Genomic DNA, 24412 nt, shown 5'->3' with positions numbered 1-24412 from the left:
ATCATCCTTAGTTTTGGGACATTTTAATTCTTTCTACATAACCTGGTAAGTCTTTTAAAAATAGTTTATAGGGCCGGGCGGTGGTGGCCCACGCCTTTAATCCCAGCACTCGGGAGGCAGAGGCAGGCGGATCTCTGTGAGTTCGAGGCCAGCCTGGTCTACAAGAGCTAGTTCCAGGACAGGAACCAAAAAAGCTACGGAGAGACTCTGTCTCGAAAATAAAAAAAAATAGTTTATAGGTTTTTGCATATAAGAATGATTATTATCAGTGTGTTATTATTAGTAATGTGTGTGTGTGTTAGTGTGATGTGGTGTGGTGTGTGTGGTGTGGTGTATGTATGTGATATGGTGGGGTGTGTTGTGTGATGTGGTGTGTGTGTGTGTGTGTGATGTGGTGTGTGTGTGATGTGGTGTGTTAGTGTGATGTGGTGTGTGTTAGTGTGATGTGGTGTGTTGTGTGATGTGGTGTGTGTTAGTGTGATGTGGTGTGTGTGTGATGTGGTGTGTGTTAGTGTGATGTGGTGTGTTGTGTGATGTGGTGTGTGTGTGTGTGATGTGGTGTGTGTGATGTGGTGTGTGTTAGTGTGATGTGGTGTGTGTTAGTGTGATGTGGTGTGTGTGTGATGTGGTGGTGTGTGTGTGATGTGGTGTGTGTTAGTGTGATGTGGTGCTGTGTGTGTGATGTGGTGTGTGTGTGATGTGGTGTGTGTGTGATGTGGTGTGTGTTAGTGTGATGTGGTGGTGTGTGTGTGATGTGGTGTGTAGTGTGATGTGGTGGTGTGTGTGTGATGTGGTGTGTGTTAGTGTGATGTGGTGTGTGTTAGTGTGATGTGGTGTGTGTTAGTGTGATGTGGTGTGTGTGTGATGTGGTGTGTGTGTGATGTGGTGTGTGTTAGTGTGATGTGGTGTGTGTTAGTGTGATGTGGTGTGTGTTAGTGTGATGTGGTGGTGTGTAGTGTGATGTGGTGGTGTGTGTGTGATGTGGTGTGTGTTAGTGTGATGTGGTGTGTGTTAGTGTGATGTGGTGCTGTGTGTGTGATGTGGTGTGTAGTGTGATGTTGTGTGTGTGTGATGTGGTGTGTGTTAGTGTGATGTGGTGTGTGTTAGTGTGATGTGGTGGTGTGTAGTGTGATGTGGTGTGTGTTAGTGTGATGTGGTGTGTGTTAGTGTGATGTGGTGGTGTGTAGTGTGATGTGGTGTGTAGTGTGATGTGGTGTGTGTTAGTGTGATGTGGTGTGTAGTGTGATGTGGTGTGTGTTAGTGTGATGTGGTGGTGTGTAGTGTGATGTGGTGTGTAGTGTGATGTGGTGTGTGTTAGTGTGATGTGGTGTGTGTTAGTGTGATGTGGTGGTGTGTGTGTGATGTGGTGTGTAGTGTGATGTGGTGTGTGTTAGTGTGATGTGGTGTGTGTTAGTGTGATGTGGTGTGTGTTAGTGTGATGTGGTGTGTGTTAGTGTGATGTGGTGTGTAGTGTGATGTGGTGTGTGTGTGATGTGGTGTGTGTTAGTGTGATGTGGTGTGTGTTAGTGTGATGTGGTGTGTGTTAGTGTGATGTGGTGTGTGTTAGTGTGATGTGGTGGTGTGTAGTGTGATGTGGTGTGTGTGTGTGATGTGGTGTGTGTTAGTGTGATGTGGTGTGTGTTAGTGTGATGTGGTGGTGTGTGTGTGATGTGGTGTGTGTGTGATGTGGTGTGTGTGTGTGATGTGGTGTGTGTTAGTGTGATGTGGTGTGTGTTAGTGTGATGTGGTGTGTGTTAGTGTGATGTGGTGTGTAGTGTGATGTGGTGGTGTGTGTGTGATGTGGTGTGTGTTAGTGTGATGTGGTGTGTGTTAGTGTGATGTGGTGTGTGTTAGTGTGATGTGGTGGTGTGTGTGTGATGTGGTGTGTAGTGTGATGTGGTGTGTGTGTGATGTGGTGTGTGTTAGTGTGATGTGGTGTGTGTTAGTGTGATGTGGTGGTGTGTGTGTGATGTGGTGTGTGTGTGATGTGGTGTGTGTGTGTGATGTGGTGTGTGTTAGTGTGATGTGGTGTGTGTTAGTGTGATGTGGTGGTGTGTAGTGTGATGTGGTGTGTGTGTGTGATGTGGTGTGTGTTAGTGTGATGTGGTGTGTGTTAGTGTGATGTGGTGGTGTGTGTGTGATGTGGTGTGTGTGTGATGTGGTGTGTGTGTGATGTGGTGTGTGTTAGTGTGATGTGGTGTGTGTTAGTGTGATGTGGTGTGTGTTAGTGTGATGTGGTGTGTGTTAGTGTGATGTGGTGTGTGTTAGTGTGATGTGGTGTGTGTTAGTGTGATGTGGTGGTGTGTAGTGTGATGTGGTGTGTGTGTGTGATGTGGTGTGTGTTAGTGTGATGTGGTGTGTGTTAGTGTGATGTGGTGGTGTGTGTGTGATGTGGTGTGTGTGTGATGCGGTGTGTGTGATGTGGTGTGTGTGTGATGTGGTGTGTGTTAGTGTGATGTGGTGCTGTGTGTGTGATGTGGTGTGTGTGTGTGTGTTATGTGGTGTGTGTGATGTGGTGTGTGTTAGTGTGATGTGGTGGTGTGTGTGTGATGTGGTGTGTAGTGTGATGTGGTGTGTGTGTGATGTGGTGTGTGTTAGTGTGATGTGGTGTGTGTTAGTGTGATGTGGTGGTGTGTAGTGTGATGTGGTGTGTGTGTGTGATGTGGTGTGTGTTAGTGTGATGTGGTGTGTGTTAGTGTGATGTGGTGGTGTGTGTGTGATGTGGTGTGTGTGTGATGTGGTGTGTGTGATGTGGTGTGTGTTAGTGTGATGTGGTGTGTGTTAGTGTGATGTGGTGTGTGTTAGTGTGATGTGGTGGTGTGTGTGTGATGTGGTGTGTGTGTGATGCGGTGTGTGTGATGTGGTGTGTGTGTGATGTGGTGTGTGTTAGTGTGATGTGGTGCTGTGTGTGTGATGTGGTGTGTTAGTGTGATGTGGTGTGTAGTGTGATGTGGTGTGTGTGTGATGTGGTATGTGTTAGTGTGATGTGGTGTGTGTGTGTGTGTGATGTGGTGTGTGTGTGATGTGGTGTGTGTTAGTGTGATGTGGTGTGTGTTAGTGTGATGTGGTGTGTGTGTGATGTGGTGTGTTGTGTGATGTGGTGTGTGTTAGTGTGATGTGGTGTGTGTGTGATGTGGTGTGTGTGTGATGTGGTGTGTGATGTGGTGTGTGTGTGATGTGGTGTGTGTGTGATGTGGTATGTGTGTGATGTGGTGTGTTGTGTGATGTGGTGTGTTGTGTGATGTGGTGTGTGTGTGATGTGGTGTGTGTGTGATGTGGTGTGTTGTGTGATGTGGTGTGTGTTAGTGTGATGTGGTGTGTGTGTGATGTGGTGTGTTGTGTGATGTGGTGTGTGTTGTGTGATGTGGTGTGTGTGTGATGTGGTGTGTGTGTGATGTGGTGTGTGTGTGATGTGGTGTGTGATGTGGTGTGTGTGTGATGTGGTGTGTGTTAGTGTGATGTGGTGTGTGTGTGATGTGGTGTGTGTGTGTGTGCACCCCTGCCATGGCTCATGTGTGGAGGTGAAGTGACATGGTTCAAGTTTTATTCTGTTGAGTCCTAGGGGCTCCTGGGGAGCAGGAGAGTCTAGGCACAGCTTGTAAGTTCGTCTCCTACTTTCCCATCCTTGCAGGCTTGTCCACAAACCTATTCACCTTTTAAAACTTGGGGGGAGTCCCCTTTACCTCACTGTTTAGGGTACTCACTGTTGTGGGGTGTTTGACCTTTCTTCTCTGCCATTGCTTTTGGCTGGCTTAAGTAGAGAAAATATCACAGACAGGTGAGGGCAGGAAAAGGAAAAAGATGAGTGTGTGCGCGCGTGTGCGTGCATGCATGCACCCTAAAAGTGGGGTCCTGCAAGTGAGGACCTGTGGTCTGTGGTTGTTGATCCTGCATGAACTCTGCACTGAGGTTGCAATGATCCTCTTTCTATGCAGAGAGACAGTTGAGGCCCCTGCATCCCAGGGTCACGCTGGACAGCTCTCTGCCATTGTTTCCTTAGTCTGGGGTATTTTATACATTATCTCTTGAATAGTTTTGGGCATTAAATGTTCATAATATGCAGCACCTCTGGAGGTAACGGTGGAAGGCACAAAGGTCTTGAGTTTGTAACAGCTTGAATTTCAGGCTTTTGGATTAGGGACCCTCAACCTCTACTAGCTCCCATTGGCCAGGCTTCTTTCCCAAGTTTTGTTTACATCAGTCCATGAGACCTAACCTGACTGAGCCTGTAGATGCCTCCAGAGGCCTCTTCTCCCTCTCACTTGACAGCCTAGGAAACTGAGATCCCAGGTACTGGTGCATGCTTCTCACTTGGCTGACAGCAGATTCTCCCTCCACACATTGTCTTTCTGCCTCACCACCGAGGTGCTGGCTAACTGAGAGAGTCCTTGGCTCTCCTTCCTCCTGGCCTGGAAGCAGCCTGGAGGAGGGGATGTTGTGAAGGCTGACCCCCCCCCCCCACCTAGACTTTACAATGTAATTGGGGTGGGAGTACACCCTCTTGCCTGCTCCCCACCAGGCTCCGGGGTTACTTTTCATTCTGACTTGCTGATTTCTGGACCCTGGGGCTTGGCAAGCAAGAGTGTTGGTTCACTCTGCCGCACAGGGAGGAGACAGACTTGCTCCTTCTGTTACTGAGAGTTAAACATCTCAAGCGCTACTTTCGTGTACCCTTCCCCCCATGCTAGCCTTCTGGATAACACTCAGACCGTGGTGGCCATGCCATGAGGCACAGTTGTTGTGCCCCTTGCTCCTTGACTTCGTGCAGAGACATCTATTCTCCAGGGCGCAGACACCAAGCTGCTGCTTCCTGTATGGTTCACCTTAAAAATATTGTTAAGAAGTTATGGATAGGCATGCATCTACTTCATTGAGCTATTTAGTTCATTTTTTTCTTGTTTTTGTTTGAGACAGTGTCTTACTATAGCCCAGGCTGGCCTCAAACTCCTTAATCTCTTCCTGCCTCTGTCACCCCAGATGAATACCACTATATCTGGCTTTAATTTATTTTTTCTTTCTTTTTTTCCCAATGAATCTAGCTTTAGTTTAGGAATCTGAAAGAGTTGATACATAACCCTCAATAACACTGTTACAATTTGAATTGGGTCCCCCACAAATTTGTTTGTGGCTGTCCGAGACCTCAGTATTTCCGAATAGGATGCTATTTAGACAGAGTCACTGCACATACAATGCATAGTGATGGGGATATATAAATATATAAAACTATACAGTATTGTTAGAAACTCACTTAAGAATCAAAGCTGGCTTTGGAGTTGGACAATGGCTATCCTTCTCTAAATCCAAACATGTTAAAATAAAAATTCAAAGTTTCTGTCTCATGTCAGGAGCTATCTGGTATGGGACAGAAAGAAGAAGGATTTTAGGAAAAACTTTACTGTTCTTCATACCTATTTTATCTGTATTGTATCTTTTGTTGAATATATGTCTATGTGACTATTGTTTAAGTTTCCCACAATGAACAGTAGGTTTTCCTGCAGTAATCTTTGAAGTTCCCAGGAAGATGATGGGGCCACACAACAATGACTCCCCTGGTTGATATGGTGTCATGATGCTGATAGCGCTACTATTAGACGAGTTTTGGGTACCAGCTGCTAAAGATGGTTCCAACATAGTTAGCTGAAATGGTGTACCTTCTTACAATGTTCTTGCCAGGCTCCAAATACGAACTTTAGAGTAACCCGATCAGCTACTCAGGGACCAATTGCAATTATACCAGACAGTAATCTTGGAACTTAACCATCATTTTACTTTCACAGGATCCCATAGAAAGAACATCACCCCATGACAACTGGAAGTAATTTTAGAAGACAACATCCTCTCTCCCAAACAAAGTCTGTCCTTAGGTTTAGGGACATCATATAGGGGTTGATTATTACTGGTTGGGGGTGAGGGTGGAAATTATGTAGGCCCAGAGATCTCTTTGAAAAAAAAAAGAAAAATTGAATGGGATAATAGATTAGTGTGAGCTTACTTACACTAATAATAATAATAGTAGTAGTAATTAATAGAGTGAACACTTCTGATCTATTATTTATAGACAATTTACATTAGTATAGATTTATAGATTCTTGTATATTGATACAAATTCAAATTATATTTGTTATATTAAACATGCTCCTATTTCCGTTTACAATATTTGTACACCCATGCAAAGTTATTTGTCAGATTATATGCAAGCATGTTTCTACCTCTGTTTAAGACATTTTGCGTATCTATACAATTTTAGGACATATTTATCATATTGCATTATATATTTCTACCTCTGATCAAGATACTTATACATTGTTTACATTTTGAGGTCACTGTCCTCATTACCTGCACAGTTGTTTAAAGATTATTTAATATTCTAATATGAAGTCTTAGTCTTTAACTTACATAGGCATTAAGTATCATAGGTCAATAGTCATCCATGTTTGTCATACTTATAGTTAGACTAATCAAGTTCTTTAGATACGTAAAGATTGTATTCTGCATAGATAGGTAATCTTCAACTACTTCAGACTGTAGAACATAAAATTTAAATAGCTTAGGGTTCTGTTGACATGAGACATGATTGCTTCTGGCAGCACTGATCTATTCCCAAGAGAGTGTTGAGCACCGAAGACACTCCACATGGAGCTTGTTTTCTTCTTGGCAAAACTGGTCTTTGGGCAAGGAACTGCCCATGCCTCGACCACTGACAAAATGCATGGACAAGCAGGATACAAGAAAAAAGACTGCCAAATCTTGCCAAGACAGGGTAAGACAGTTTTGAAAAATTTCCTATCTCTGAAAATGGTCTGTCAGTTACTCTAGGCCTTAGCCAAAGTTGGTTGCTTCAACATTACAAATGAGATTTTGGGTGATTGCTCAGGTATCCAGTTGTCTCTGTCATCTACTGTACATTTTGGAAGCTGCTTGATTGCACTTCCTGCTTACTCAAGTAAAATCTCCCTTCTCAGACCTTCGATGGGGTTGAAGACTAAATAGTTGGAGTTACTTTCCTCTTATGATTTAGCCAAGCCATTTCTAATACAATAGATACTTAGACTCCTTGGGATAGAATGATTATTGAAACATCTAGCATATGTTACTTGCTTAATAATGTTTATGCTGGTTGTAATTCTAATTTTTATACTTGATATCTGTTCTTATTGTTTTGTATTGGGTTTGGAATTCTCCTATTTAGACAAAAGGGGGAGGTGATGGAGAGCCTTTTTCAGCCAATGGCCTTTGAGGGGCTGGGGGGGGTACCATGATCCTACCTGCTCGCCCCTCTCTTCCTGTGCTCCACACTTGGATGTTGGACCCCTGTTCCTATTCTATGGGTTTTCTCTTTTAATAAAGAAAAACCTTAGAATACCCTATTTGGAGCTAATGTGGGATTATTTGATTCGTGTTTCCCCCATCTGATACCACCTGATGTGTTCTGCTTCCGTGCTATAATATAGTCACTGGAGAGTAGAATGAGCATTGCTATTATAATAGCATCTTTATCAAAGGGGAAACTTGGATACACACACACACACACACAGCACCATATGAAGGCAAACGGTAAAACAGAAAGCCACGTGGACCCCAGAGAATGTCAGTGGCAAGGCATGGACATATTCTTCCTCACAGCCTACAGAAGGAATCAGCCCTTGATCTTGAATACAACTTCCGTCGATTAAGTGATCTAGTGTGTGGGTGTTTGCTGCATCATGCCTAGAAAACTTGTACAAATACTTGGAGCAAGCCAAACAGTAAAAACAAAACCATGAACTTAGCCAAGCTCGCTGGACTGGAACACTTTGTGAATGAAGCTCTATGTGAATGGAGCCTTGCCTTTTCCTCTTGCACGCGGTCTGCATCTGTATTCAGCAGCATAGCGGATCATATATATCTTGATTTTAAAAAAGAGATGAATTCTCAAGTGAACTATTATACACCAGAACTGGCTTGTCTAGGCAGAACAAGGTAATTGGGGGACTTGGATAAATCATACAGTTTGACTACTTAAAGCAGCTACTGGAGAGAGAGAGAGAGAGAGAGAGAGAGAGAGAGAGAGAGAGAGAGAGAGAGAGAGAGAGAGAGAGAGAGAGAATAATCCTGAGCAGTTGAAACCTGTGACTCAATGTGTGTGCATGCCCAGTGTTAAAGTACTCTGGTCTGCTTGAGAAATTGTAGAGATAATAATTAATTTTAAATTTCCTTAATGTTCTTCTTTTATATTTTATTTATTTATTCTGTGTACATATGTGCCAAGGCGCTTGAATTGAGGTTAGGCGACAACTTGTAGATGTTGTTTCTTGCCGTCTATCATACAGCTCCCAGGGATCATATATTGGTCATATGCTGGTAGGTGTATTCCAATCCTAGAACATTCTCTATATCTACTAAGCAACACTGTTTTAGCAAATTTTTTTGTAGGGAAACCAACCCTTGTTGACCTAAAGGCCAAGGTCTTTGAGCCACTTCCAGGAAGCCTGCGGCAGTGTGGAGTCCATAGTCCTGACTTTGTGCGGGCATTTCTTCAACCTTGATCATATGGAATTGGACAAATATACCAAATCCATTTCGGTTAAACTCTCACCTAGTGACTGAGGTTGGTGTCGGGTAATACTACAAGGAACTAACCAGCACAAGCTTGGACATCTCATACCAGGCGGTTGTGTTTGGATTGTTTCAGGATCTAAGTGGTTATTTATTTGTTTATTTATTTACTTTTGAGACAGACTCCTCCAGTAGTCCAAGGCTGGCCTTGAACTTTTGATTTCCTCCCTCTACCTCCCAAGTGTGGCAGGAATATACTGATTTGTTAGAACGCACCATGAGGGATCCCCTTATCCCTAAAACTCAAATAACTTTTAATTTTTACTTTCCTCTTTTCTGTTCATTTTCTTTCTCTGAAGGTAAATTCAGCTTTTTTTTAAAAAAAATTATTCATTTTACATACCATCCATAGTTCCCCCCCCTCCTTCCCCATACCTCCCATCCATTCCTCAGAGAAGGTAAGGCCTCCCATGGGGAGTCAACAAAACTTGCCATATCAAGTTGAGGCAAGACCAAACCCCTTCCCCCCTGTATCAAGGCTGAGCAAGGTATCTCACCATAGGGAATGGGCTCAAAAAAGCAAGTTCATGCACCAGGGATAAATCCTGGTCCTACTGCCAGCGGTTCCATAAAAAGACCAAGTCACACAACTGCCACCCACATTCAGAGGGCCTACTTTGGTCTCCTGCAGCTGTCAGTCCAGAGTCCATGAGCTCCCACCAGCTAGGGTTAGCTGTCTCTGAGGATTTCTCCATTACGCTCTTGATCCCTTTGTTCATATGATTCTTCCTCCCTCTCTTCCACTGACCTCCAGGAGCTCAGCCCAGTGCTTGGCTGTGGGTCTCTGCATCTGCTTCCGTCGGCTACTGGATGAAGGCTCTCTGACGCCAATTAGGGTAGTCACCAGTCTGATTACAGGAGAAGGCCAGTTCAGGCACCCTCTCTGCTATTGCTGGGAGTCTAAACTCAAAGAATTTAAGTTTAAAAATGCATCACGACTCTAGAAAAATCTTTGGGAAGCTAGAGATGTGCAAGCAGACTCTACAGAGCCAGGAAGCCAGATCAGATATCCTTCTCTGAGATTCTTTTAGAACAAAACTTCCTTGTCAAATGTCTGGCGTCAACTTTCTGTTTCCGTCATTTCCTTTTGTCTCTTTCTAGTGCAGTGGTTCCTAACCTTCCTAATGTTGAACCCTTTAACACCATTCCTCCTGTTCTGGTGACTGCCAACCATAAAAGTATTTCGTGGCTACCCCCTAACTGTAATTTTGCTACTTTTATGAATCATAATGCAAATATCTGATATACAACCCCCGAGGGGGGTTGTGACCCATAGGTTGAGAACCACTCTGGTGGCTTCTTATTTGTAATTGGCCCATCTTGTTTCTGCATGGCCTCCTACCTTCCCACCTGGGAGGCAGACGCAGGTAGGTGTCATTCTCTTTGCTGGCACAGGGTGTGATGACATGGATACTCTCTTGTAGGCTGAGGTGGGGTATAGCCGGTAGGTTTAGTCGGGTTTGTGTGCTGAGGCACCTCATGTGTGGAGTGTTCTGACTTGCCCCTCGGCAGTTCCAGGGAGCCTGCCTGCTTGGAGGACTGGAAGGAGGCGATGGCTCTTTGCATCTGAACTGTCTGGTTTCCCGGGGGCCCTGGGAAAGGTAAGAGGGACTGGAAGCGTCTGTCAGCACGTGCGCTTGCCTCATCCTCCCTTCCCATTTGAATTAAAGTTGTAGTGAGACCTATTCAGCATGCATCTTATGTAATCTTTACCCTTCTTCCCAGGGGTGAAAGAAAGCAGACAGAGTTAACTGCAAATCCTACACATATAAAAATAGTAATACTACATACACACATATGAAAAAATCTGATCTTATTGGTAATTTCTTATGTCCACAATGTAAATGTACTTATCTGTCTTACAGAAGGCGTAATTTTGAACTTAATTCTCCTTGTCTCTGTCTCCCTTTCTGTCTCTGTCTGTCTGTCTGTCTCTTTTGTGTGTGTGCATGTATGTGTCTTTGTCTTTCTCTGTATATGTATACATGCTTCTAGGCTTTGGAGCTCAACCATGGGTGCTGCTATCCAAATGCTCACCTTCTTGTCTTGTGGATACAGGATCTCTTGGAGCTCTCCTATCAGGCCAGGGAGCTCACAGATCTGCCTGCCTCTAACTCCCCCTGCACACCTACTGGTAGGATTACAAGTATTCGCTGTTATGCCTGGTATTCTCAATATGGAATTGTAAGATAAAACTTACTCTTATTCATGGTATTTGTGGCAATCATATGGTTGCTGGGGGCAATCCCCCAGTCTCTGGGCTGCTTTCTTGCCTCTTGCAATAGGTGGCCATATATCCTCCTATGCCTGGTGTAAGTTTGCTAATGCATCTTACATTCTAATGAAACTTCTGTTCTAATGCAACTTCTGTTCTAATGCAAATCTGTTCTAATGCAAATCTGTTCTAATGCAATATCTGTTCTGATGCAACCAATAACACTCTTTATTTTACAAAGCAATCTATGCTTGAGGATATGACTCAGTGAGTGAAAATGCTTGCTGCAGGCATGGCAACCTGAGTTTATCCAAGAAATTCACATGGTAAGGAGAGAATTGACTTCTGTGGCTTCCACAGACAGACTGTGGCACATGCAGTATCAGTATGAACTGTTACGAGACGTAGGATTTTTTTTATTCCCCGTTGCTTGTGTTGTATGAGTGAAGCTCACACAGATATTTGTCTCACTTGACTACCCTTCCAGTGTTTAAGCCATCTTATGAATAAGTACTTATGGGTACACACATGGGAATGCCAGGAGCCAGATTTCCACAGACGCTTCCAATGACCGCCCCCCCCCCCCAACCCCAGCTCCCCTGCTCATTTCTACAAATGAGGGTTGGAGTTCAGCACACACGTTTCCTTCAGACTAGTCAATCTTGAGCATTTTCTTTTCTCATTCTGTCTGTAGGTCAGCACAAGTTCTTCGGCCAACCGAAGCCCATGCTACTACACAATTCTGAAGGATGGGTCATCTATCTGACATGTGGCTCACTGTGATTTTGAAAGCATTCTACACGAGCTATTTAAAAGAGGAGAAACTCAAATACTTCCTGTCATATCCAATTTCACTCAAGGCTTTTGTGGTTTTGTTTGCTTGTTTGTTTTTACACTTTTAAAACTCTATCTAAGAGTTCTTGGGGTCTCGGTGGGCTTCAAACTCAAATGTGAAGGCCTGAGATTGGATCCCCAACTCCCATGTAAAAGCCTGGCATGGCCTGTAACCTCAGCACTGTGGGGGACAGAGGCAGGAGACTCACTAGGATTTGCTGCCAACTTAGTTAAAAAATCTGCTAGCTCCAAGGTTTTGTGACAGGCCCTAACTCAAGGGAATCTAACTAGCATGAGCACACCCATATACACGTACAACACATACAAAATGAAAGGGAAATAGCAGGCTTTCTTCATTAATTCCACTGATGTTCAGATGTCTTTGAAGGCTGGCTAAGATCTCCAGCGCTAAGACAGAGTGAGCACTACACACACCATCACCGACCATCTCCGCCAAGTCCACTTGAATGGCTTGTTTTCAACTTCCCTCCCATATTTAGCAGCTTAAGGAATTAAGTTGTGGAATCACACGACAGGAGAAAGGCGTGGTGCCAGTGGTACCAGTCCTATTTGCTAATACGCAGATTACTCCCTAATAACGGTCTGAAGGAGGTTTTGTCCGGTGGTGTATTATTGCTTATTACTCGACCAGGCTAAATAAGTACATTTATTTATTTGTGTGTGTATGTCTGTGTGTACGTATGTACAGGAGAAAGTCTGGATCTTGCTGACAAGCCAATTTGCTCAAAAGATGCAAACTTCAGGTTCAGTGAAGAGACCCTGTCTCAAGGGAATAAGGTGGCCAAAGAACAGAATGCCCAGTGCTTTGTTCTGGCCTCTCAGCCATGCATGAGGCATGTGCCCCTCAACAGGTGTTGTGGGGTTGCCTATATTCTGTGTTTTGTATCCATAGAGACCGAAGCCCAGGGTGATGCTACCCCGGGGCATCAGGAGAACAAACATGTGGAAACATGTGATCTTTTAAGTAATAAGCAGCAAGGCTCAGAACCGGAAACTGGGACGGTTGCTGTGGTAAGGGTGGGGGTCAGAGGACAGCTCTCAGAAGTCAGTCTCTCCTTCTTCTAGATAAGTCCTAGATCAAACTCAGGTTGTCAGGCTGGGTGACAGGGGTTTTCACCTGCCGGGCCTTCTCACCAGCCACTTCATGATTTTTTTAATGAGGGAGAGAGAGAAAATATATCCACGAATATATTTCCTACTACACAAAAAACCCACTGGTTGGTTATGTTATAGCAAAATATGTCAAGGGTTTGCTTTGCTTAACACAAATATATAAAGTATGCATTTTTCTTTTCATTATGAAACAGTGAGGATTGCACGCATGCTCATTACTATTTTTCTAAGTACATCCAGGCCAGTATGAGTTATGATAATCCAAGGAACTCACGGATCCTGGGATCTCAGATCACAGGTCCCATGAATGAGCAGCATTAGGAAGCACACAGAGACCATGGAGACAGTCTTGTTCTGCCTCTTGGAGCTTGGCAGGAGAAGCGGATGCTGATCACTGTTAATTTCCACAGCAGAAGCCAGAGACCTATGTGGGAGATGGGGGAGGGGTGTTCTTAAAATAGTCGGCCATCTAAATCAGGTAACTGAATTTCTTCTTCCACCACCCCCAACAACCTGTGACTTTTACTTCAGCTTACCTCATTCACAAGCTTGGATTTTATAAAGGAGAACCTGGTGTTGGCTATTTGAATTTCAGACAAACTTAGGATCTCTCTGGAGTGGTGGTTCTCAACCTTCCTAATGCTGCAGCCCTTTAATACAGTTCCTCATGTGATGGTGACCCCCAATGATAAAGTTATTTTCTTTGCTATTTTCTAACCTTGATTTTCCTACAGTTATGAACAGTGATGCAAATATCTGTGTTTTCTGATGGTCTTAGGTGACCCCTGTGGAAGGGTTGTTCAATCCCCACTTCTCAAACCCGTTCTTTGTGGGAGGGTCCTCAGTCTGTCCAGGCTTTGTAAAGATTAGGTTTTGGTGCTATTTCTGCCTCCTTGAGTCAACTCCGGTTCCTCAAATGCTCAGATGTTGCTGCACTGTGAGCTAGTGTGCAAAACCTGTTTGAAAACGAGACAGATTTTTAAAGCTGATTCATGGGGCAGGGAAGATGTCTCATTCGGTGGTATGCTTCCTGTGAAAGTTTGCTCCTCAGTTCTTAGTTTAGAGAAAAAAAAAAGCCAGACATTGTGGTGCTGGAGAGGGATTCCTGGTCCTCTCTGACAAGCCTCTCTGGCCTTATCATTGCATCTCAGGGCCCAGTGAGACACTCTGTAACAAAAATGAGGTGGACGGCTCCTGAGGAATTATGCCTGAGTTGAGCTAGACTTCCACAGTTATGTTCATACATATGCACACCCACCCACATATACATGTGCATCTGCACATACACACACACATTGAAAGAAATTAAAGTGAATCAAGCATACTTGGGTTCACAGGGCATACACTAAATCTTGATGAGCTGATATCTTTGGGTAAAGTGAGTTAGGGACTCTTCAGGTTTAATTGGGAAAAGAAAATCAACGTTGATTTTTGTGTATGTGGGCAGGTCGCAAAGGGCTTTTACCACCGTACTGCGTGCATATGCAATAGAGAAGAAAACTTTCAGGACACAGATTTTGCTTTGCTGGGGATTGAACTCACAGCATCAGACTTGCTTGGTGGAGAATTCCTTTATTCGCTGAGTCCTTTTGCTGACTGTAAAAATTATCATAATAACGTTGAAGAGCATCTTGGAAGCTTGATACAAGAGCCCTGGGGGTATTTTCCCAAAGAAGAATGCTATGTGTTTTTAAATAACACCCTATGCAGAATAACTCTTTTTTAAGATTTATTTATTTATTATCTACATAGTGTTCAGCTTCCATGCCTGCAGGACAGAAGAGGGCACCAGATCTCATTACAGATGGTTGTGAGCCACCATGTGGTTGCTGGGAATTGAACTCAGGACCTCCAGAAGAGCAGTCAGTGCTCTTAACCTCTGAGCCATCTCTCCAGCCCCCTGCAGAATAACTCTTGCTAACAAAGTTCAGGGAACAAAACCAAGTGCTTGCACTGTCGCTGTCCGACCCTGCCACAGAAGGTGGTTCAGTATTTTCATGATCTCAGACTGCCTTCATTTGTGAATTGGGGCTTCTCCGTGCTAGTTAGTACACCAACTGAAACATTTAATCGTTTTGGTATACCATACAATGCTGACTTTAAAATTGTTAATATTGAACTAGATTACTGATTCTAAAGTTTGATTTTCAAATTACAAACCTTATTTTGGAAGATCTTCTAACAAATAACTTAGGCATATGATTACATGTAGTTTGGGCTTTACCTCTCTCTGTCCCTGTCCCTCTCCGTCTAGTCCTGGCTGGCTGTGATATCCTTGCTTGTCTTTCCGACTTCTTCTGAGTTCTGGGATTTTAGGTGTCTGCTACCATGTCTAACTCTCATATATTTTGTTTTAATTTTTAGATTTTGCAACATAGTCTTGTTTTAATGAATGCTTATATTGTTTGTGAGAAAGTTGTGTATCATTTTAGAGCCTGCCTTCTCTTTCCTAGAGAAAGCCTTGCCTTGGGCTTCCAGGGTATAACACAGTGGTGACCCAATGGAGTTAGGGGCAGGGGTCTAGATGGGAGAAAGTACAGTCAGTGCCAGAGAGAGAAGCAATGAAGACGGCTTCCAGATTGATGCCCAGGGCGACTGGATGATAAGAACACGGTCAGCAGACCTTGGATGTGTATACTAAGACTTTAAGGTGGGGCTGGAGAGGTGGCTCAGGGAGGAAGAACACTTGCTGCACCGGTGTAAATACCTAAGTTTGAATCGCCCCATTCTTGTGGAAAGCTGAGGCTGGCGGTACATACAACCACCTGTTACTCCAGCAATACGGGGAGTGGAGACAGGATTACTGGGGCATGCTGGCTGCCAGGACTAGCTCCGGGCTTAGCGAAAGACTCTGTTTCAAGGGTAGAAGGTAAAGAGAGGGGGAGCAGGCCACGTTACCCCTCCTCTAGTCTCTGAGCGTTCACCAGCACACACATACATAAGCACACCACACACAGATGAGCGCAACACACTTAAAGAGAACAAAAACGACCCCACAAGTTGGGCGTGTAAGGAGGTGGTGATGGGTTTTGTCCAGTGAGTAGTATGAACTGATTTTCCATGAACTATCCACAGAGATATACCGATAGCAGGATATGAATGTTTGCAGACATGGAAGAGAGAACCGGGATGGTAGGGGCATTTTAGAAGACACTTAGGAGGTTAAAAGAATGCGGAGGATGTTGGGCTCTGCTTGTGATGATAAAGATGGGACACTTGGATGAGATTTAGAAAACAGCCCATGCTACTCTATCAGAGCTGACACCAAGGAGCCAGAGAGCCAGGGGAGAATGGTAATAGAGCAGTGGGGACAAGCTAAGAGGAAGAAGTGGACAACAGAGTCCAACAGGAAATCACGTAAGGACTGAAGTTGTGAGTGGATTTGTCAGTGAAGAGATGGTTATGTATATTAACAGGAGGGTAAATGTGTGTATACGTTAGGGTTTACCTAACAGCCAAAGGGACTGAAAAGGACTCAGAAGGACTGGTGTAAGTAATGAGTGCTCCCTGCACCGTTAGAAAAGAATGTATCCAAAGTTCAACTGACTCCTAGTCTCTGTGTGTCGACTCATCAGCTCTTAAAGATTGGTGCCCCCCACTCACCCTGTGCCCTCTGCCTGTCGCCCAACCCTCACGAGTCAACACTTGCAGGCTCTGTCTTGATAATGCTTCCCGTTTCCCCTCACCTGCTTTGTACTAGAATTCCAGTTCAAACTTATATCCTGTCAGTCCCGCCATCTTGTTCTCTAGGCTACCCTCCTTATAACAGCTCAGCAGTGTTCTCTAGATTGCCCTTCCTAGCACAGTTCAGCAGTGTTGCCTCCAAAGCAGTTTGGAGGTATGGCTTTTGTGGTCAATTTCATAAAGCATTCATTTTAGCTGTGAAGTCCAACATTTCTGAGGAAGTTTATACACTGGGTGTATTACTATAGTTCTTTGTTGTTTTTTTTCCCCCAGCATTCCCACAGTCCCAGCCTTCCCCCACTCTTGTCGGCAGCCAGCTGGCTGGGGTTGGGTTTTGAACACATATCCATTTGCCTCTCTCCTTTATGGGGTCTTCAGTCTGCCTTCCACTAGTTGAAGTGGCTTCCCGGGAGAAGCCATCCTCTCTTACACCAGTGTCTCCCTGGAAGAGATGGGAGGCTAGCCAGCAGAAAACACTCCTTTCTTCTTCCCAGTAGTGAGCTCTAGGGTAAAGAACAGGTGGGTGTGGGCTCTCCCCAGGCTGTCCTGAGCAGTGAGGTGACCTCACAGGGCAGGTAGAAGACCTGGGTAGGGCCATTTCAGTGTTACCAGGTGGCCACAGTTCCCTTTCTCTACTTTTGTCTTTCATTTCTCATCTTTTGTTTCATTTGCTGTTTTTTTAATAGGGAAAAGCAGCATTTACTCTTTCAGTTCCCAGGCCTCCTTTCCCCAATCAGAGAAGAAAATCTCTCTGTGACCATATTTGTATTTGGTGCCCCCTCATCTCTCTCTCTCTCTCTCTCTCTCTCTCTCTCTCTCTCTCTCTCACACACACACACACACACACACACACACACAGACACACACACAGAGACACACACAGACACACACAGACACACACACACACACACACACACAGAGAGAGAGAGAGAGAGAGAGAGAGAGAGAGAGAGAGAGAGAGAGAGAGAGGGAAAGAATAGTCAGCTTCTTCCTGAAGTCTCTATTCATCCTCTGGAACACTTGGCCACTCTCTGAGGAGGGAGATGACAGATTCAAAGGGTTGGGGACTGGGGACCAGCTCAGTGAACCCAGTGCTCAAGAATAGACTTTAGGAATCCTGGAGATGTTCTGGTAGTGAGAATCTGGGGCGAGGTTGTCTCGGGACCCACAATGTGGGTTGCATCTGGTGTTTCCATAGCTTGAATGGCCTTTGAGAGGATGCAGTGGCTGGCCGACACCTGGCCAGGCTCCCGTGCCCGTGTTGGGCCTCGCCTTGTTGTGAATTTGTTCAAATGCTAGACACACCTTGCAGGGTGTCAGCCCGGAGCTGCTACGTGGTGTCATAGATGCCACGTCCTTTGTCCGCTCTCTCTGTTTTGTTAGTTTTCGTGCTAGGCTCCCGGTACACGGATATTGATGTCTTCTCTGAAGCTTGTGGTGGGGCGATGTGGAGGTTCCATCTTGTACCCCAAACAGTTGTGCATCTACAGTTCCTAAAGAAGGCAAGAGCTGGACGAGGAATGAAGTTTGGGGCACAGGTAGAGAGCTGCTTCCTCTTCAGGTCAGAGGTCACACACCATAGGGCAGTGCACTCTTCCTTCAGTGTGTAAGGACCTGATTGAATCCACAGAGGTCACATGTGGCCCCGCGTGCAAATTTGCAGGTGGAATTTGATCATGGATGTGGAGAAAAGCTTGATTTGGGTCTTAAAAAAAATCTAATAATGGAAATTTGGACTTAATTCAGATTTTAAAAATATTGGTGTATAAAGTAACAGTGCATTAAAATTTAAAATAAAAGGCGCTTTTAGTGTTCATGAGTCTGATGCACTGCCTGCTGCCCTAAGACAGTGGCTCCTTTTTGGTTTTTCATTGTAGCATTTGGTTAATATTTTGGCAATAATATTGAAAGTGATATTATGGATGTAAGCAATCAGGTTAAACTGGAGTCTAAATTTCCTTTATTGAATAGTTAGGCTCATGTAAGGACATAGGTAAATACCCTTTCTTAACTTGATTTGTACTTTTAAAGTTGGTATATTTAATTAGGATATATTATTATTTTTATTATATTTACTCAATTTCATATAATCTCCCCTCCCTTCAGTACTTTCTGTGTCTTTCCCCTCTCAAATTTATGGCTTTTTTTGTTAATTATTACCATTACAAGTACTTATCAGTTAACATAAATCATAAAATACATATATGTATAGTATATAATATATAAAACAGGTAATAAAAATAATACGATACATATAAATATAACCTACTGAGTCTATTCAGTATTGCTCATATGTGTATGTGTTTAGGGCTGACCACCTGGTATTGACTAGCTAATTATGGAGCTCCTCCCTGGGGAGGACTGATCATCTTCCTCCCTCATCAGCCACTAATTGTCTATGGCTTTCTTTAGGGGCGGGTCTTCCATGTTGGGATGGTGTCAGGGGCACTGTGATTATTCAGGTCTTGTTTAGGCATTGCTATAGTTGAGATTTCATGAGTATAACTTCCCTTTCATATATAGAAGACATAAGTCTCTCAGGCAATGTCCTGTTTCTTTGTTCTTACAGTCTTTCCGGCTTCTCTTCTGTGATGTTCTCCAATGGGGCTGGGCACCCCATAATCACTTATTTCATAAGGATAACTGGAAGGCAGTTAGGGGTTATAGTGGCTTAAGGAAGAGGCAACAGTATATTCTCCTTTAGGTTCTATGGCCTCACCCCGTGAGTCATGGGTAGTTGTCTAGATTTACAGTACGAGGCATGGTTTCTGTCCCACTGAGTGAGCCTTAAGTCCAGTTAGACAGCTGTTGGTTAGCTCCCAATGAGAACAGCCGTTCTAGCATCTTTGCGCATATCTTGCTCTTTTGGTAATTGTTCTTTGCAGGAGTCACAGCTGGGCAGGACAACTGATTACGTATCTCCTTTAACACCTTGCTAAAGTGCTCAGGGAAGAGGCTTCTAGGTCATATTCAGTTCAACTCTTTCAAGTCCTATGTCTGAAGCATGTTGTATCTTCAGTACAGGGTCTTATCTTCAGATTCTGGGAGGGAACCAAGGGCAATAGCAATAGCCTGTATCATTTTGGGAGTTCTTTGAATTCCCCTGACCAAGATCTCAAAGGGAGATTTCTCATGCTTGGTACTGGGGTTTTTGCGAGCTAGGCTATAGATCTTGAAGAGACCATTATCTCCTCTAGTGGGGTAATTTTTTTACGCATGCATGCGTGTGTGTGCGTGAGCACGCGCACGCACACACACACACACACACCAAATAACCTAATCTTAAAGCTTGAAAGAAGCGCTGGACTGGAGAGATGACTTGGCCATTAAAGACCAGGCTCACAAACAAAAATAGAAGAAAAGCACATAAAATCCTCAACAACACTAATCATCAGAGATAAACAAGTCAAAATTATTATAAGGTACCCCTTAAAACCCCTAGGTAGGCTATTAGCCAAAGGAAGGAAGAGGGAGGGAGAGGAGAAAAGAGAGGTGGGCAAGAGGAGAGAGGGAAGCGCTCCAATAGCGAAGAGATATTTGAGACCCTGTGTATGGTTGGCAGAAATGAATAACTGTATAATCACTGCGGAAAAGAGTATGGCAATACCTCAAAAAATTAAAAACCAGGATTAAAATATGATCCAGTAATTCCATGTCTGAATATGCTCCCAAAGGAACAGAATAGAAGGTTTGAGAGAGAGATTGGCGAGCATAACAGTTTTAGTCATCAAAGTTAAAACGTGAAAGCAGCTCATTTCCATCAATGCATAAACAAAATGCAGCTTATCCACACGGTAGAATTTTACATCTGTGGGTGGAGGCCAGAGGTTTACTTCAGGTGTTCATCAGGTTCCATCCACTGGTGTTTTCTTGAGACACTGGCCAGGAGATCTCTGATTGTGAGAGACTGGCTGGCCAGTGAGCCACGGGGATCCTTTTGTCTCCACCCCTCCAGCACTGGATTTACAGGTGTGTTGCCACCACGCCTGGCTTCTTTTTACACGGGTTGTGGTTGTGTAACTCATATCCTCGGGCTTGTAGCTCAACTATCTTTCTGACAATTAGATTATATTTGTGAACTCCCAGGTTGAATATTGGGGGTTCCCAAAGATGGGCTGCCTTGGTGGATAGTTCATGCCTAAGAGACGCTGTTGTCTCAGGAGAGCTAGGGGACTAGGAACTGTGGCTAGGGATCCAGGGGTCACATACAAGCGCAGATGGACAAGCTGAACTTGACTTTCACAGTGGGCGTACCCATCCCTTCTCTTCGGATGACCATTGCACGTTGTTAGCCAACGTGGGTGAGTCAGTTACTGAGTGGGGCCCATCACCCCTGCTTCAGGCATCATCTGGGCTCCGAGAGCCCTGACATATTGACTGCCTGGTTCTTGAGTCTGGCTGCTTGGCTACTGCAGGCTCTCACTTCTCTGCAAGGTTTGTTGTCACAGGAGACCGAGACCTGTTATAGCTTCTCTCTTCAGACATGCGCAAGCCCATTCATTGTTTCAGGATGCGAACACGAACACCCCATTTTCCCCACAAACAACCTGTAATTCAGACTTAACTTCCCACAAATTCCCAACCAGTCCCCGCTTCCTATTCCACCCTCCAGCTCCTTCTACACAAAGATTCTAAAATTATGACTGAATTTTGCTTTGAGCCCGTCTGTGGCTCCCAGTCCACCAGGAGTAGAATGTAAAACCTTGAACATGGCTGACAAGTCCCTGCATGAGCTACTCTCCCTTCCTCCATGACCTCATCGCCCACGACTTTCTTGCTCAGCTCTGATCCCAGCCACACTGGCTTTCTTGCATTTCTTCCAACAGAAACCAAGATTCTTTTCTACCCCAGGGCCTTTGCACGGCTATTCCCATGGCCCCAAACACCATCTCCTTCCCCGCTTGAGGAATTCTTCATGCTATAGACCTCAGCTCCTGCCATGTCCCATGGAGGTTCTGCATCTTCACAAAACGTGGCACAGAGTTTTGGCTTTTATGGAGCGTTCTGCCTTTCTTTCCCACTAGACCATTCATCGCAGGGAGCCATATGAGGTGTTTTACACACGCGATCTGCTCAGCTAGTGGCTCCCACAGTTGTCACAGGATTGCCATCACTCTTAACTCCTAATTGTTACGATAACTAGTGTAACCACCTTGGCATCATGAGAGGTACTAGTAATTGTTGATTTGAGATATCTAAATGTCATAACTCGCATTTATGAAAACATAAAAAAAACCCACCTCTATGGCCCTTTAGACCTTCTAGACCAGTAGTTTTTCTGATTTTTGCATTTTAGCAAAAGGCACCTTTTGAGGGATTGTCTTGATTTATAAAGAGGCTGCTGAACATTGGCTAATAGGTTTCTACTTAGTAATTAATATTGCTTGATGTAGTTATACGTTTTATAAATGACTTGTGGCTTTTTATCCCCGCCCCTTAGTATCCGCAGAGAGATTTTTTTTTTTCTGACAAGAGATACTGGCGATAGATAGATAGACTAGATCTCATTGCCTTTCTGCCTCCTGGAAGTCTTGCCAGGGCTTTCTGAATCTTAACCCTTTAGAGCCCTCCGACTGCTGAGTTCCCATGAAGGCTTCCTATTGCTGGCTCTGCATCTCATCTTGTCACCCATCAGCGTGGAATACCACCTTTAAAATGATTGGAAACGTCTCCTTGTCACAGATGCACTAAAAAAAAAAAATGCTCAAACGCCAAATGACAGATCTCTTCGAGAGGCAATCAGCTTTATTATCGTTGTTTATAGCTCAAAACGCATTTTTGGCAACCCAAGTGGGGAGGTGAGCGTGGCGGATGAGAATGGGAGTGGCGGCGCGTGGCGAGGCTGGCGGCCAGGCCGGGCGCCTTTAACTCGGCGTGACCTCGCGTCTGGCCCGCGCCCCCTCCTCCGCGCGCACCGCTGTCCTGCAGCGATTGGTGCTTGGACCATAAACAGCTGTGCAGGGCCGGGCGGTGCGGAGGCCCCGGGTCCGCCAGCGCAACCAAGCCACCGGGGAGTGACTGCCACTCAGGATCGCGGAGAGAACAGGCCGTTGGCCCGTGGCAGGCAGCGTGGGCCTGGCGTCCCCGCGCGTTCGCGGCGCCCCGTGGCTCCGGCTGGGCGCAGGTGGGCCGGGCCGGGCTCCGCGGATCGGCGCGTTCCCACGAAGGCTAGCCCTCGGAGCGAGGGGGAGGGACCATCGGAAAGACGTGGAACGATCCGCGCGGTGTCATCGGCAGGGCCCAGGCCCCGCGTCGTCGTCGTCGTCGTCGTCGTCGCCGCCGCCGCCGCCGTCGCCGCCGCCGCTGGGGCTTTGCTGCCGGGATCCCCGCTGAGCCTCTGCTCAACCCTGAGATTAGCATGACACTGGGTGGCCGTCCCGCTTCCTGCCGTGCCAACGCGCAGCGCGCTAGTCACCGGGCGGCGATGGCCCCGCGCGCGGGCCGATCGCCGGGCTCCGCAGCCACCGCGGCCCGTGAGTAGGAGTATGCCTGCGGCGGGGGACCCACGCGTGTCGGCACGCGCCCCCACCCTCCCGCGCCCCCGCCAGCCTTGGAAGGAGGAAGCCTGACGCGGCGCCGCGGTCGTCAGCACCCATTGGGCTCTTCCTGCGTTGTCGCAGCGGCGGTCCCGGTGCTCCCGCGCGCCCCCCGTTCGAGCCTCTGGAATGAAGACTGCCTCCCGAGGACTGCGGGAGAAGCAGAGGCAGGCAGCGCCGGGGACTGCGGGCCTCGCGGCTGGGAGGTCCGGGGGGACGCGACTCGGACGCTGTCATCCCCACGCCGCCTAGCGCTGAAGCCTCCCTGTACGGTTGAGGCTGCAGCCGCCCGGTCAAGCTTCCTGGGCGAGCGATCCCGGGTCGGCCCCCGGAGGCCTCGGCTTCCTCATTTGTTTGGGTCTTTTGTGCTGTGGCGCACAGTTGGCTAAGCACTCCTGCGCTGAATCGGGCCATTGTCTGCGCTCCCATTGCTTCCACGCTGCAAGTCTCGGCGCCCCCACCCCGGCCGCCCCCTCCCTGCAGCCGAGCCTCCCAACGTGCCTTCCCCCCCAGGAATCTGGAAGCTGGAAGCCGGGAGGATTGCAAATGAAGTGGAATGCATTGTGGGACGAGTGTAAAATCGGAGCCTTCGCCGTGGGGGTGTGGGGGGGCGTGGGGAGGGCCGGACCTGCCTCTGGCGGTGTAGACACCGACGAGAAGAGGGGCTGGGGAAAAAAAATGCGCGCAGAATCCTCCCGGGTCGTGGCCGCGGTAGACGGATGAAGCAGCGCTCTGCGCCCCGGCGCTGAGGCCCCACTATCGGGGCACCAGGGTCGCTCTTGCCCACCATGAAGAAGACCCGGAGCACAACCTTGCGGCGAGCCTGGCCTAGCTCGGATTTCTCGGACCGGGCCTCGGACCGCATGAGGTCCCGCAGCGAGAAGGACTATCGCCTGCACAAGCGCTTCCCCGCGGCCTTCGTGCCCCAGGCTTCTCGGGGCTACATGACATCAGGTTGGTAACCACTGTTCAGCCGCTGGCCGTGTTCGGTGCGCCGCGGCTAGTTTGGGGGTTTGGTGGGTAGAGGACCTGCTGTGATGGATGTGCCGAGTTATGGGGAGAGCAGGGAAAAATTAGCTCCCATCCACCATTTTGTACCTCTGCAAGATCCACAGCAGGCCCTCTCAATATGGGGTTGGAGAGCTATTAGTTAGGTAAAATCGGGGAGGGGGATCGAGCCGAGCATCTGGTCTGCAGGGAGATATGAGGACTGCAGCCTCCCTGAGCTTTGTGAAAGGAGAGCCTGCGTCTAGGGTTGCCCGCAGTGCCAGGTTCGCCTGTGCCTGCATTATGGCCAGTTACCTTAGAGGGTATTTAAACAGACAACACCCCCCCTCCCACCCCTTAAAAAGAAACAGGTTCCATGCACCGTTCTAGATGATTCGAGGTTCTGCCCATGCCCATCTGAGGCTGG

General features: G+C 46.3%; 1 protein-coding gene across 4 annotated transcripts in view; it reads left to right on the top strand.

The window, feature by feature from the left end:
• The window catches only part of Stox2 (storkhead box 2), a 230896-nt gene that overhangs the window by 99583 nt on the left and 106901 nt on the right, over nt 1-24412 (top strand). For 2 of the 4 annotated variants that reach the window (XM_075986735.1, XM_075986736.1), the window contains exon 1: nt 23219-23952. The exons of 1 other annotated variant lie outside the window; for it this stretch is intronic. In XM_075986735.1, coding sequence (XP_075842850.1) covers nt 23787-23952 — 166 coding nt within the window. In that variant the 5' untranslated portion in view covers nt 23219-23786. Of the gene's footprint in view, nt 1-23218; nt 23953-24412 lie in introns of those variants that run through there. One more of the 4 variants, XM_075986737.1, reaches the window with a different exon arrangement.

Source organism: Microtus pennsylvanicus, chromosome 9, assembly GCF_037038515.1.
Source record: "Microtus pennsylvanicus isolate mMicPen1 chromosome 9, mMicPen1.hap1, whole genome shotgun sequence".
NCBI lineage: Eukaryota > Metazoa > Chordata > Mammalia > Rodentia > Cricetidae > Microtus > Microtus pennsylvanicus.
The sequence above is the reverse complement of the archived record's forward strand: the minus strand, read 5'-3'. Positions and strand labels throughout refer to the sequence as shown.